The sequence below is a fragment of the Aplidium turbinatum genome, chromosome 2, assembly GCF_918807975.1.
Source record: "Aplidium turbinatum chromosome 2, kaAplTurb1.1, whole genome shotgun sequence".
Lineage (NCBI taxonomy): Eukaryota > Metazoa > Chordata > Ascidiacea > Aplousobranchia > Polyclinidae > Aplidium > Aplidium turbinatum.
This window is the reverse complement of record NC_137473.1, coordinates 5,496,997-5,508,988: the sequence shown is the minus strand read 5'-3', so window position 1 is coordinate 5,508,988 and position 11,992 is coordinate 5,496,997. Positions and strand designations below refer to the sequence as shown.

General features: G+C 35.7%; 1 protein-coding gene across 1 annotated transcript; it reads right to left on the bottom strand.

Moving 5' to 3' along the window:
- LOC145765160 (very-long-chain 3-oxoacyl-CoA reductase-like) lies at positions 1-7,361 on the bottom strand. Its single transcript, XM_082576936.1, has 7 exons — positions 7,190-7,361; positions 6,290-6,336; positions 5,819-5,894; positions 4,524-4,741; positions 3,363-3,539; positions 2,373-2,525; positions 1-1,404 (listed from the first exon to the last, which is right to left on the bottom strand). The coding sequence occupies exons 1-7, from the start codon at positions 7,341-7,343 to the stop codon at positions 1,321-1,323; spliced, it is 909 nt and encodes a 302-aa protein (XP_082433062.1). The 5' UTR covers positions 7,344-7,361; the 3' UTR covers positions 1-1,320.
- Between the last annotated feature and the right edge of the window lie 4,631 nt (positions 7,362-11,992).

Sequence of the window (11,992 nt, the reverse complement as noted above, 5' to 3'; positions counted from 1 at the left end):
TATCAGCATTTAAAAGTTCCAAAGTCGAACGAGGCATTGCATTCTGTTAAGGACTCTTAACTTTAATGTCTTCATCTATACAAAAACATTACAGCTTCGGTAGAGAGTTTGTCTTGTTGAACCATAGGCATACGAAGCCGAGCAACGTTATCAAGTTTAACATATTATTATATATTTACAAAAAACACAAAACTACGCAACAATTAAATATCGAACGTTTTCGACATCACACGATGTCCTCTTCAGGAATAACATATATACAATTTTTACTACATCTGAATAAAATACAATGGTTATTATAACTATAAACAGGAAAAAAACAAAAACTGCACAGTACTTCTGACTAACTCAAACTCAACGATATAGGCTCTGCGAGAATCAAAGGTAACTGCATCAAAAGGTGTTGAACAGATCACATGATGTGGGAGAAAGGCAAGGTGCGAAAAAACTAATTTTAAAATACAGAGAGCAAGAAAGATGAGCCGCAAGCGAACAACTGTCTGTTCAAAGGTGGATTGTTACGTTTTATGTACAAGGCTTCTAAGATTTTAGTTTGATAATCAGACCTGCCTCTGCACATAATCTCAAATTGTTTTATAGAAACGTTGTTTTTGCATACTGTACAGTGTACACGAGAAAATGTGGTCTTTAATGGCACTTTTCTGTATGGAATTCAAATTCAAGTGTTCCCCAGCTCTAGTGGATAAATGTCTTGTTGACATACCGATGTATGTCAGGCTTGCATCACGCAAACAACTGAATTTATACACAACATTAGAACATAGAGCAAAGGGCGTAGGTGACTTAAGGTGACAAAAACAATAGTTATGCCACGCCTGATGGGTCAAATTGGATAGACAACGGTTAGCTAATTTTTACAATCGGTTTCGGCGTAAAAAATTCACGCATAGATTTTGGTAACGTTAGCATCATATTGCAAAGTGCAACTGGAAAATAACCAAAGCAACTCAAACAGAAATACACATTAGTTTTTTGATTGCAACAAGATTTAAAAAAATTGTAATACAACTTGCACGTAATAAATAACGTATAAGTTATACAACAACCTTGGCGTCAATTTCAGCAATAATTTCACTGAAAGAACTTGCATCATCACAACCTGAATGACCAGTACAAAAAAAAATATCTTACAATTACGTCACAATTTACATACAATTACAAAAATGTGTTACGTCGTTGTACGTTATTACGTACAAGCTGTACAACGACGTAATACAAACGCTTTAGGACTACTTTAATAGTTAACGCCATGCTTGTTGACATAAATATTTATCCAATTGTTTTTAGTCTTCATTTCCGCTATTGCTGCTTCTTTAACGTGGGGCCCGACCTTCGTATCAATCTCCGCAACAATTTCACTGGAAGCACGCGAATCAACACAGCCTGAATGACCAGTCATGCTTTTAATTGAATGAAAAAATTGAGGCTAATTATTATTATTGAAATTCTAAAACAAACTTATACGTCAAATCAGTCAGTCCACCTCGATGGTTCTTCTATCGGTGACCTCACAAAGCCGATCATATTTTTACTTATGTTGCGATTTTTGCTTGTTATGCCTTCAGTTGAATAAAAATATTTGTAATTGTAGTAAAGTATCTTCAAGCTTTACAGTTAATATTATAATAATAATTAAAATAGCTTATAATTATAAATATTTTTATGCAATTTTAATGCAATTAATATAAACCTTTAGAGTCTGAAACGTAGTTTATGAAGTCAGTTTGGCCACCTCGATAGCTCAATTATTGATAGCTGGCTTTTTCAACAAGCAAATGGCCAGATCAAACAACCACAGCGTGAGTTCATTACGGTATAGCAGCGTACTTAAAAATAATTCTCCATTCAAAAATACCCAGGAAATGGGTAAGTAAAAAAACGACTTCAGAGTATTAACCTTGGCTGTCGAGTTAACGTTACTAGTTCAAAACCTCTACAAAGATGTAAAGTTACCAGGATTAAGCTGCAAAAAAGAGACTTTCTCAGTTCAAGGATAAAGATTATGGCAAACAAATCATCCAGTATATTTTAAACATACAACCATTACGTAACTCATTAAGTTTCTACAGGACTGGAGCACGAAACAATGCAATCTGTTAAGTGCAATCATTTTGTTTTGTCATAAAGTTATTAAATAATCTTTAAAGATCGATGGCGGCGCTGGTCGTTTTCGCAGCAAGACGTTTCTCGACTTAAGTATTTGTACTTGCACTAAAAAAAACAAAATGAAATATGCATTTCTTATTAAAATGTGCGGTGCTCTACATTTTGATGCTATACTACATTTATACACAGCACGTCTATATTATATACTGTTCGCAAAAAAAACATTTGCAGAGAAAACCCCTTACCGCCAATGAATGTTTTAAAGACCCATGTGTAACCCGTTCTTTGTCGACAGTGGCTAATAGAGAAGCAGCAAAGTAATCAACATCGATTTTCGTTGGGTCATCGTCAGCAAAGTCTTCAGTCATTGGTGTCTTCACACAGCACTGTTTGCAACTCTTGTGTTGCAATCAAAATAGAAAAGACAAAGTTAAAATTAAGTGAGGAAAATTAAATCTCCCAAGTGTGGTTGTGGAAAGTGTCACATTGCAGTTACAAATACAGTAATTCATCACCTTTAATTGTTTGTATCTAGGTTTAACCTTGATGGTTGAAGATTTAAATTAAATGGACGAGAAGGTAAGGAAGCCAATCGCCGTGTCAACCTTCAGGCATGCTCTTAACTAGTGTTTTATCAAAGGCACAGCCACATGCCCTTGAGGAGTGACGTACTTGGGCTCACCATTAGTGACTTATATCCGTAGGTCGCCAATATGCGAACCAACGGTAACGACTCTAAGCTGATGTAATTTCGATTTCGAATTCCTCGTCCTTGAAATGCTAGATGTGAGAAACCAAACAGCCAAAGTGTGATCACTGAATCTCAAATCCTTATCAAACACCAGGTTTCATTAAAAAAAAAACTTTTCCTTTTACCAGCGTTACCGGATGTTGTTCGGATTCCCAGCACAAGTGTCAAATAGTTCAGTAACTGTATGGTAACAAACTAACAGTAGCACGAAATTATACTTATCAACTAAAATCGAACTATCAACTTCTGCTATTAAGCGTAGCAGATCAGGTCCAGACAAATCTGACGCTTGCACACAGTTGCCATGTTCAAAACACACCGGCAATACATGTACTCACTACTATACTTGCACTGTATACAGTTTGTGTATACTGTAGCAGTAAATTCCACTTACAAATGTGTTCGTTCGAAGCGGAAAAATTAAAGAACGTACCGTACTAAAAATCTCTAGTTCGAAAAAAACGACAATATTCAAATGTCTTACTTGTATAGTTATTCCTTTGTCTTCATATTCATAGCTGAGGGCTTGTGAGAAGTAATCCACAAATACTTTGGTTGCACCGTACACTGGCATTAGAGGTCTTTCTGCCGCACATGATGACATGTTGATAACTAATCCTCGTTTGCGTTCTATCATTCCACCCAGCACAATCTGATGCATCTGATGAAACAAAAAAACATACAGTTTGACAAAAATTTAAATTTTTGTCTGTCTACTGAAATCATTTGTTCTCTAGTAGACCTGATTGTTAGGTTTATGTATTTTTCAAAGGACAATGATTTAGTTAACAAAAGATATAAGTAACAGTAAAATACGTAAAAATAACATTTCAAAAACATTAGTGCATGGGATGTCCAAAGTCTAGCTAGCAATGCCAATTACAGAAAGTAATAAGTTTCTAAGTGGTTCATGCCTATTTTTGCACAATGTGTTATTTTTGGCCGGTAGTCGGTAGATACATATAAATTATACCAAATTAACTTGGACTTTCATTTACTTTCTCACAGACACGAGAAAAACTGGCAAGAAATAAGTTAGAACCACCATTGCAACAGAATAGAAAAAAAAACGCAATTATTTGCAAAGAAATTGTTGAGCTTGTTCAACTCAACACGTTTGTGTGAGCAAACGTTTATAAGATGGGTCTGCTACTATTCGGCGAGTCCGATTCGGCGAGCGCACTATTCGGCGAGAGCTCTTTTCGGCGATTTTTTGAATTTTTTTTTTAAATATCCGGTACTGTAGCCTAATTATCATTGCCGCTTTTACATCGTTTTAACGTCGCTATACGTTGAAATAAGACCCTAACCCCCAACCTTAAAACGGCAATGATAATTAGGCTACGGTACCCGACAATTTAAAAAAAAAAATCAAAAAATTGCCGAATAGGGAACTCGCCGAAAAGGGCTCTCGCCGAATAGGGCACTCGCCGAATCGAACTAGCCGAATTGGACTTGCCGAAACGGGCCATTCCGTTATAAGATACCGTAATTAAAACAAAAAAATAAAAAAATCACCAGACCAAGTGCCATCAACATTTACTCAGCAGTATTGTGAAGCATTCTTTTTAAGATTGATAAAAAAAATCGACATACATTGAATTAACCAAAAAAAAATATATTCAGTAGCTGAACAGGCAGTTACCTTGAACACGGAAACCATGTTTACTTTGACAATATTTTGCAAATTATCAGTGAGATTTGGAATTTGCAAAAATCTGAAGGGTGGTGTTGAAATCCCAACATTGTTTACTAAAACTCCAATGTCAAAATCCTTGAGAAACTCTTCAGCCTTTTGATATATTGTTTCATCGCCACTGAAGTCAATTTTCAAATATTTCACCTCCACACCATGAAGAGAAGCTGTAAGCACATTATGACAAACATATATGGACTTGTGTCTTATTATGTAGTCCACATCTTAGCAGCTTTGTTATCAATATGGGGTGGCTATATTGGCGGAATGGCCCGATTCGGTGAGTTCCCTATTTGGTGAGAGCCTTTTTCGGTGAGAGCCCTATTCGGTGAGTTTTTTTTTTAATTATTGCGCGCCGTAGCCTAATTATCATTGCCGTTATAGGGGATAGGGGTTAGGGTTTTTGGGGGTTTGGGTTTTTGGGGGGTTGGGGTTTTTGGGGGGTTGGGGTTTTTGGGGGTTTGGGTTTTTGGGGGTTTGGGTTTTTGGGGGTTTGGGGTTTTTGGGGGTTTGGGGTTTTTGGGGGTTTGGGTTTTTGGGGGTTGGGGTTTTTGGGGTTTGGGGTTTTTGGGGGTTTGGGTTTTTGGGGGTTATGGGGTTTTTGGGTTTTTTGGGGGGTTTGGGGTTTTAATTAGGCTACGGTACCCAATAATTTTCAAAAAAAAATTCAAAAAAATCACCGAATAGGGCTCTCACCGAATCGGACTCATCGAATAGTAGCAGACCCCTATATTGGTGATGTAGACACTTAAAGGTCAAGTGAAAGGAAAGGTCACCAGTAGAACGTAGACTATGTTATTTAAATACATGCCTGGTGAACAGCCTCATTCAAGTTTTAGTATTAATACCATGGTAAGAAACTGGGCCAAAAGTAGTATATAATGCAGCACATTCCAAAATTTTTTTGGTTTTGTGCTATGAACTATTTTTCATATGGTACATAACATGATTTGCAAATACCATCTTAAAAGCTTTGGTTTGTCTGACACAGCAACCGCAGGCAAAACTACTGTAACTAAAGAATGCTTGTCTATAAAAAAGCTAAAACGCTTCTTCAAAAGTTGTAGTCTTGATGTTGGCAAACATAGTTTCAATTGTAATTAATGTACGGTAACTCTAACCATACTATGCTGGATGCATGACCAATCATCAAGCTAACACCACTTGTAAGTTCCAATGCATATTTACTTGCTGTACCTACACAAAATTTCACAATTAATTGCAACACAAAAAATAAAACTTACATATTTCTTTAGCCACCATTTGCAACTTTGTTTCATTCCTAGCAAGAAGAATAATGTTCTGCCCTCGAGAAGCAAGCTGAATTTAAGAAAATTGTATGAAGTGTTGTTGCTGAAAAACCATGTTACAATCCTCCTTCAATGATGTAAGCATTGCATAGCGAGGATGTTGGAGGCCATGAATTACAAGAAGATGCTAGATGCACAAATTAGAACATTGTGAAATTAAAAGATTCTAGTGACCAAATACAGTAGAGTTTAAGTCAGAACAAAAATGTAAGCATTGGATTATACTGTGGTGCTCAAAAATTGACCAATAGTATGATATGCTTTGATATATTTTTGAGTGGCTGCAAAGTTTAGTGCAGACAATTTTTGATTCTGATACCAATTACAGCTTGAAAGTTCCACTGTTAATCTTAATGCCTTTATTATATTAACAAAATACCACAATGACATAAAAAATTAACTCACTTTCAATGCTAATGCTTTGCCAATCCCATCAGTTGATCCAGTTATGACTACAAAGCAATGAGTACACGAGTATAAAAACATATTATATATGGCAGTATTAAAACATAGTATATGGCACAATAGCATGTCGTTACACAAAAAACCAGTGGAGTCGGAGGTATTTTAATGTGTTCGGAGTCTTTCAGTTATGATATAAACTGAAGAGTCAGAGTGGTATATTTTTGCCTGATTCCACAGATCTGTCAAGGCAGTGGAGTTAGAGTCAGAAAGATTTTGATGTGTCCGGAGTTGGCCAGTTATGAACTGAGGAGTCAGAGTCATATATTTTTAACCGACTCCAAAAACATTGTGAAAAAAGCCCAAAATTAAATAAAGCCTAAAAACGAAGCAAGCCCAGTGATTGACTGACAATTGCTACAGCATGATGTCAAAATTAAAACTACAACTGGAACTGAATTTCAATGACTGATCATTTAATCTCGACTGAATTTTCAGCTTAAAAGATCACTAAAAGTATCCTGTTGTGTCTATTTCATATAGGTGTCTTGATAAGACACAATTTTGTTTTTATGAAAAAAAATCGTGGTAAAGGAAATCCCCATACTAATTACCGCACAACTGATGCAAACTTAGATAGCACAAATTTATGCAAAAACTTAATTGATGCAACTTTTTTTTAATATTATATGTTTTATGCAAGTTCTGTTTTTATTATTTACAATTAAAATTAAACTTGAAAAATAACAAATCCCTAAAGTACAAAAATGATTGAGTTTAACTACAAAATTAGATAATTTTGAGGAAATTTTTTTTAAGCCAATCATGAACTAAAAAACTGATAACAGACAGCTATTTTTAAAATTTACACATGTTTAGCTAAAGTCGAAGATATTTGCTCACCAGACCACTTTCCATATTTGGAAAAATCAGGGTAAGTTGGAAAGGCATACACCCTCAAATAGTGGAATATTTGGTAAGTAATTTTCAAAACAAAATACATTGTAGTAACCAATCCAACACATTGTAAAGAGAATGAAATATCTGTCTGCATCATAAGCTTTAGTTTGGTCCTGCAAGATACTATAAAATTAACAAAACAAAATAATATATGCAAATTATTTATGACATATTTTTTCTACTTCACAAAGGCCCAAGATAAACTTAAGGCAGAGGCTATAGTCACTTAGTCAGTATAGTTACAGGAATGTCAGTACAGACGAAATCGGTTAATCGTATCACCTATTTGCCAATTGCCAGACGTTTTGATATGATTATACAATTGACTCGTTTAAACAATTTGTTAAAAAAGGTTTATCGTGAATGGGTGTAATTGTTAAGATGTCTGTGCTGACTAGGCTGCAACGCACATTACAACTGATACTTCCTACAACTGTTTACAATTCTGGTTAAACTTTAAAGAGTTTACTAGTTTTGTGTTACATAACACTATGCTGTATGTTCCAGCCAGCAAAACTTTTTACATTGATTTATCATCTGCAGACGTTGAATCAATGTAAATAAGACCAGCTTTGCTGACTGGGAGAGCATGCACGATCAAAGCAGGCAATCGGACTTCTTTTCATATCACCGATCTCTGACGTCACAACGCGAACTTTGACCATTGACCTTTTTGATTCAAGCATGCTATTTTTAGCTGTGTAGTTTTGAGTATGGAACGTGGCCTACGAAAATAGTGGTATGGTAGAAAAACATGGCTCACACTCATTGTTTGTTTTGAAATCGCAAAGGTTTTTTTTTTCAAGTCTTTTGCGCTGTCTAGTAAAATAATTAATTTGCAATGTTCTTCAACTGAACGAAATTGCTAAAATGAAATTACGCACTGCAGTTCACAACAGTACGCTACTTTTTTTCAACAATTTAAAAAAAGAGAAATAAAACATAGTAACGTTAGCGGGTTTAGCATACTTTATTTCACACAAAATATAACATAATTAAATAAATAAAATAAACTCAAACGTTTTCGACACGTACGTGTGTCCTCATCAGGAATTAAATCTGCAATACATAAAATGAAAAATTGTAAGATAAATTTGACTATGCACTGTAACTGTAACGACACTCTGGACTGAAAGCACAAACTGAACAAATGATACGAGAATGATTGCGAGTAAATTATGCGGTGGGAAACAGATCACGTGAGGTGTAGACTACAGGCATTGGACAAAACAATTAGAACACACACAAAAGGAACGATGAGCCACAGGCGAATAACTGCCGGTTGAGAGATGGATTGTTACGTTTGATTCTTAAGACTTCCACGATCTTAGTCTGAAAATCAGATCTGCCTCGAGAGATGATTTTCTCGATCGACCAATTTGATTCTCTCTCGATCGACCAATTCTAAGTCAACAGTAAATAGCAGAGATTCACAAAAACATGAAACAATACAACTCTCCTGTTTTGACTTAGTTATAGCTGCGAGTTGTGACCTATTACTGATTCATTTGTTTTTTTTCTTTGTTTGCTTGCTTGTTTGTTTAGTTTCATTTTTACCTTGAAACTAACCAGCTATACAAGTTAGTTTATGAACTTTGTGCATTGAATAACTTGGACCAAAATACTTGTTCAGCGCTGCTTTGTGCTGGAATACCCGAAACAGGTTTTTTGAAATAACTGTTTTTCTACTCAAGATAGGCACAATCATTGTTCAGAAAGCAGATAGGATATCATGTTTTCTGCATCTTTTGACACAAAAACTGTATCTCTAGCTCCAGCAGTTTTTGAGATATGAAGATTTGGTATTTTGGGGGAGGGCGCAGAACTTTAGGGGGAGAGGGCCACCCCTAAATCAATTTCAAATTCAAAAATGTTTTGAAGGAGTTATTTTTTCTGACAACTTCACAATTTAAAAGGGTGTCCTCAGCAAAATTCAAAACATTTTCATGTTTGCCAAGTAAGCCACACTACCTCACACCCCCAAGACTTTTGCATGTGATGGTCAAACTCATGATTTCACAGCTGCATTTACTATTGAAGGAGTTGGGTTACATATTTGAAACTTGAATTGTTTATAGCTTAGGCAAAGAAGATTTTTTTCTGAAAGTTTCAACTTCCTGAATGACTGTCCACAGGGTCAAATATTAACCACAAGATGGCGCATTTTGCGCTTTTTTGCTCGCGCTTCATCTTTGCACCCTCCAAACTTCAATAATTTCACATTTTTTTAGTGTAAGTCTCATGGGGGTTAATTACCAACTAGTATAGAATAATAATATGCAAAATGGTAGTTCTGGGACTATTGGTTTGGGAGATAGCGGACATCAAAAATTGATGTAGTTTTTTCAAATGTAAAAAATTTCAATTTTTGAAAGGTTCTATATCTAAAACTAATTTGAAATTAGCAATTTCAATGGTAGATATGAAAACTAGGGCTGCTTCTTAATAAGAATACCAAATTTCAGATTTGTAAATGCTTTACATGAAAAGTTGTGAAGACCCAAACATGGAGGAAAATTTACATGCGAACGCATTTTGAGGGACCTTGGTGACTTTGAAGGGCTGTAATTTCTAAACGTCTTGAGATAATGAGCTGAAATTTTGTTTGTGTTCATTATACATCAATATGAAACTTTAGTGTGAATTTCAAGAAAAGCTAAGAGGGTCGAGCTTGCACTTTTCCAAAAACCTGTTGAGTTGACATGGAATGACCCAACTAGGAAACTCTTTGAAGTTTAACCAGAATTGTAAACAGTTGTAGGAAGTATCAGTTGTAATGTGTGTTGCAGCCTAGTCAGCACAGACATCTTCTCAACAATTACGCCCATTCACAATTAGACCTTTTTTTAGTAAATTGGTTAAACGAATCAATCGTATAATCGTATCAAAACGTCTGGCAAATAGGTGATTCGATTAACCGATTTCGTCTGTACTACGTAGAGCATACCGTACCGTACATATCTTATAAAGGCACAGCATAACACTAAAAATCAAACAAAAAACACCTGGGGCTGGAGACACCATATAAGATAGAATATAACTGTCAGTAGAGATATATATACAATACATCATACAATAGTGGGCTACATACGTTATATACTGTACAAGTTACAAGATATAGTGAATGTCAACGTTAATGGAGGCGGCCAGTACTTGCAAATATGACTACCCAAGTTGGTCAAACTTAACTTCTCTATTTCGCCAGTGGTGATCCAGTCTTGCTTTGAAGTTGTGTAAACTAGGTGCTGTGACAATTTTCAAATATCTAACTTAAAATAAAAAGAAATAACTTGACAAAGCTAGCCTACTTTTTTTTTACTCATATAAATTGCTAAAAAAAAATTCACTACCTTTTTTTTTCTCATCTTTCTAAAAATTTTATTAAGGTGCTGCGACCGTGCCATATTTTAAACTGATTGTCCTGCTTTGGCATCATGCACGTTATAACGTCCGCGTTTTGTCACTTCTACCTTTTTCTAGACCCCTGCTATGTTTGACATACATTATTTTTCGTTGTGATGGTCAGAAATAAAAACAAGCTGAACTGATGTCGATTGTTTGATGATTGTCAACTGCATTTTCATGGAAACCTGGATCACTTAGGTTGCCAGATATTAAAGCCTCAACATTCACATTTTTTAAAATTGGCATCTTTATACTAAATTGGTAACCCTGCCTGATTGAGGCCACCAATGAAATAACTACAAATCAAGTAAAATCGTAAACATGATACAATTTTTACATAAAAAGTTATATTGTATTTTTAAAAAAGTAGCTCAATTGGGCCCCAGCCAAACCAAGCTCGCCTAACGCGAATTTTTGGCGTCTGGAGAAACCAAAAGTAGCCCAATTGTGCGTAAAAGCACCCAATATGGCAACTCTATTTATAATTGTACCATACTATTCTCTCAACAGAGAATAGTATGAAATAAACAAAATAAAATTATCATAATTTGATTTTGGAGTGGATAGGGAGTCTGAAATGATGAAATATCTCAGTGGGAGTGGAGTTTGTGCTGGAGTCGGAGTTTCAAAAATCACTCTCCACTAGTCCACTTCACAATAGTCTCAATACGTTAAAAACAAAAATTCAGAAAAGATAGCGGAAATTTCTGCTCCGGATTGCATTAGAAACCTGAAAGAATCGTAGTAGGTTTCCAAACCTTTTGAGATATCGTGACCTTTTTTAGTTGTCATGCAATAACTAGCGCAAAACAAGTTAAGACCTTAGAAATAACTTTGAAGTAGGCGAGTAATGTTCGTAAAGTGAGGTCAGAGCCACTATTGAGATTGTTATTTGAATGGAAATTTGTTTGGCGGTGTCTGGCAACACTCTATCGCAACACGTTTTGTTTGCAGCCTGCAGAGCTGACTTGTGCAAATTGCATTTGTCATGATCATTAGTCAGGTTGGTTTTTTTAATGATTGATAACAATAAAAACATTTACAATGTTTTCTTGTTTAACGAATTTGGCTTTTTTTAAATGCATTACCGGTAGCTAAAAGAAGTTTATCTGCTCTACCTACAGGCAGACAGGGTATAGGAGTCAAACGTACCTGTGTTACGGTCACGAGATGGAGATGTGGGCGCTGCCCAGCTTTAAAACTTCTGCCGGTACCAATTGCCCCACACGGCCAGGCCTTTTTGCGGAAAGCTAAGCCCGTTTCGCCTTTATAGATTTTGCGGACAAGTCGCACAAAATTTTCGATCCACACTTTCCTTCCACATGTACTTAGACCCCCAGC